At 50.0% G+C, this 3,170-nt stretch overlaps 1 protein-coding gene across 1 annotated transcript in view; it reads right to left on the bottom strand.

Moving 5' to 3' along the window:
• The window catches only part of KLK12 (kallikrein-related peptidase 12), a 5,482-nt gene extending 2,971 nt beyond the window's left edge, over positions 1-2,511 (bottom strand). Inside the window, exons 1-3 of the mRNA XM_006868131.1 lie at positions 2,475-2,511; positions 1,405-1,564; positions 228-487 (exon numbers count right to left, since the gene is read on the bottom strand). Coding sequence (XP_006868193.1) covers positions 228-487; positions 1,405-1,564; positions 2,475-2,511 — 457 coding nt within the window. The remainder of the gene's footprint in view (positions 1-227; positions 488-1,404; positions 1,565-2,474) is intronic.
• Positions 2,512-3,170: the final 659 nt, after the last annotated feature.

Below are 3,170 nucleotides of genomic sequence, written 5' to 3'. Positions count from 1 at the left end.
GATGGGCCTTGATATTACTCTGACCTCACAACATTCATGACCCAATCTCTTAACCACTTTGACTCCGTAGACCCACTTGAGCCACCATGATCTCTGACCCCAATCCATGACCACCCAGCAGTTTCCCCCATACTCTTCCTTTGAGATGTCACAACTCCTGACCTCTCACCTTGTATCTAAAATATTGACCCACCCTGGCCCTGATCCCAATCCCAGGGCCCCCTTACTCCATGGCCGGTTGGTGGTGCCCCACCCTGAGATGTGGCACTTGGTTCCAGCAGTTGCACAGGTTCTGGGCAGTGGCAGCATCTGAACACCCCGGGTCAAGCGGACAGGCAAACCCAGCCGCAGAAGTCGGAGGTCATGATCATGGTTCTGCACAGCTCCCTGGTAGCTGGGATGGGTCACGGAGAATCTGCTGGTCCGGATCTGCTCTGTCCAGTCCAGCTGGCTGAGGCTGTGCTCCCCCAGACGCACCCAATAATTTCTGGGGGATCATGAGGGTTCATCAGGTGTCAAGTGTGCAGGCACCCACACCTCTGCCCACACTCTCAGACCCTCATGGCTCTGTCTGCTTCCCTGCATGCCAGCCACTGTCTTCTCCTTCTTTCTTTCTCGAGAGCTCTCTTCCAGCTCTGTCTTTACCCCTAGCTCTGCCTTTCCATTTTGGCATCCACCAAATTTCTTTTCCGTTAGTGTGGGCTCCATGCAGTGCCCCTGTGGCCTCTCTGATTCTGCTATGATTTCCACAAGGGTAGGGACACCTATCTGCTTAGTTGTCTGCTTTATTCCCAGAACCTAGAAGACTGCCTGGCACAGAGAGAGTGTTGTGAACACTGTTGAATAAATGAACAGGTAAGCAATGAATGGGCTCTCTTTGTCCCATCCCTGAGTCCCTGTTTCCTTATATCTGAGCTCTCCTTTCACACACACACACACACACACACACACACACACACACACAATCCAGAACACAGACCAGGAAAGGCCAAACCCTTCATTTTGACAGATAGGACCACTGGAGTCCAGAGAGGCACCAGACTTCATCTTTGAGGTTATACAAAGAGTTTGAGTCAGATATGGACTCAGGACCCAGACTGGGTCAGGGAATGGTTGGAGCTGGTGATGACTGATACCATTAAAGGAAGAAGAGAGGTATGAGGGAATGGTACAGGAAGCATCGAAAGATCCCAAGTCCCTCCTCTCTCCTTTCCTGCATTTCACCTTACTCCACTGTTGACCACTGCTAAGGAGGTTCTACTTCTTGTTGAACCTCATACTATCTTGTTTCAGGGCTAGCTGCTTATCCTTTGCCATCCCCCTTCCCTGAGAATTGAAACCCAGTAATCCTTTCCTAAGAGTCTCCCTTCACCCACCCCAGGAAGGAACTCAGATTAGGCTTACCTGCCGCTGCAGTGAGCAGCTGTAAGAACCCACCTACGGTCAATGAGGACACCACCACAGCGAAGGTTGGTGCCTTCAAACAACCCCACCTGCCAAGGCTGTGAGTTAGGGATGCACTCGGTGCCATTGTAAATCTTCTGTATGGCCTCCTGGCTGAGCCCTGGAGACAGGCCAGAAAGATGGGGGTCAGAGACATGGATTATGGGTTCAAGATAAGAAAAGAGATATGAGGTGAGACAGACACAGAAAGACAGAGAGAAAGGCAGAGATGAAAGATTTGAGCAACAGAAAGACAAACAGGCAAGAGAAAGAGAAATAAACTCGAAGAAAAAGATGAGACTGAGAAAAATAGACAAGTGAAAGACAGAGATAGAGAAACAGGTACCAGAAAGACAGGAACGTGGAGAAGAGAAAGAGAAACAAGGAAGAGAAAATGGCAAAATAGACAAGAAGCAGGGAGGCACAAAGACCAAGCTATGCATGTTGTTGTTGTTGTTGTTAAGTGCCATCGAGTCGGTTCCGACCCATAGCGACCCTGTACAGGGTTTCCGAGGGTGTAAATCCTTACGGGAGTAGAAAGCCTTATCTTTCTCCCACGGAGCGGCTGGTAGTTTCGAACCGCTGACCTTAAGGTTCGCAGCCCGATTCGTAACCACTACGCTACCAGAGCTCCTTATGTTGTTAAGTGCCATTAAATCGGCTCTGACTCAGCAATCCTGTATAGAGTTTCCAAGGAGCAGCTGGTGGGTTTGAACAGCCAACATTGTGGTTTGCAGTGCAGGCACACACAGCAAAACACCAAGAGAAGTACAGAAAGTAACAGAAAGAGATCCTTAAAGATAGGAGGGAAATAGACTCAGAGCCACAGTTATTCAGAGAAAGGACAGATGCAGAGTGACAAATGGAGGGGAGATTAAAAAGATAAGAAGCCAGAAATAAGCATCTCTCCTAGGGTTGGAAGCAGAGCGAACCCCCCTCCCCTCCTCAATACCAGGCTGGGGTCCAGAGCTGAGATGGGGAGATAGGGGTCCTCTTGTGAGACCAAATTCCAGTCCCCTAAGGTAACTCACCAATCAGACATAGAAGCAAAAGAATGTTGGGCCCCATGGCGGGGCCACCACCAAGATCTGGAGAAAAGATGGAGGTCCTCAGAAGATAACATTTTCTCGATCAATCCACCTCCCCTTCTTTGCCTATCTTTCCCATTTCTGGCTCATCTTCCCGTGCAGGGAAGTACATTACCACCCTCCCCCCCCACCCCCCCCCATGTACCATTCCCTTCTTGGTGACTGTTTGTCCCCTCTCACCTTGTCTCTTTGTCTGCCGGATCCTCTATATGGATGTCACTGTTTCTGTGTATCCTGTTGTCTGCGCGTACGTTGGTCAGCCTGTCTGCTATCTCTCTCTACACCTACCTGTTTGTTCTTTCATCTGCTGGCTACCTGGTCTGTCAACTCCCCCACTGTCCACCTGGCTCCTCAGCTACCTGTCATGCTCCTCCACCTGTGTTCTTCCTTCTGTCTATCTGTCTGCCCCAAACTGGACTCTGGCCAAGCTTTTAACTCTCTTTGTCACACACAGCCTATCCAATTTCCTGGTTGAGGGAAGGGGACAAGGGTGGGGCGGGTCTCCTCTAATCCTGTAGAAGCTCTTCTCAGATGATTGACAGTACGTAATTGAACTTTACAGCTCCTTAGAAGGGGAAGAAGGAGAAGAAAGGGAGGGACTAAGGGTCCTTAAATGACTCAGAAGGGAAGACCCCGCAC

The sequence above is a fragment of the Chrysochloris asiatica genome, unplaced genomic scaffold, assembly GCF_000296735.1.
Source record: "Chrysochloris asiatica unplaced genomic scaffold, ChrAsi1.0 scaffold00116, whole genome shotgun sequence".
Lineage (NCBI taxonomy): Eukaryota > Metazoa > Chordata > Mammalia > Afrosoricida > Chrysochloridae > Chrysochloris > Chrysochloris asiatica.
Note: the sequence above shows the minus strand (reverse complement) of the source record. Positions and strands in the feature narration are given on the sequence as shown.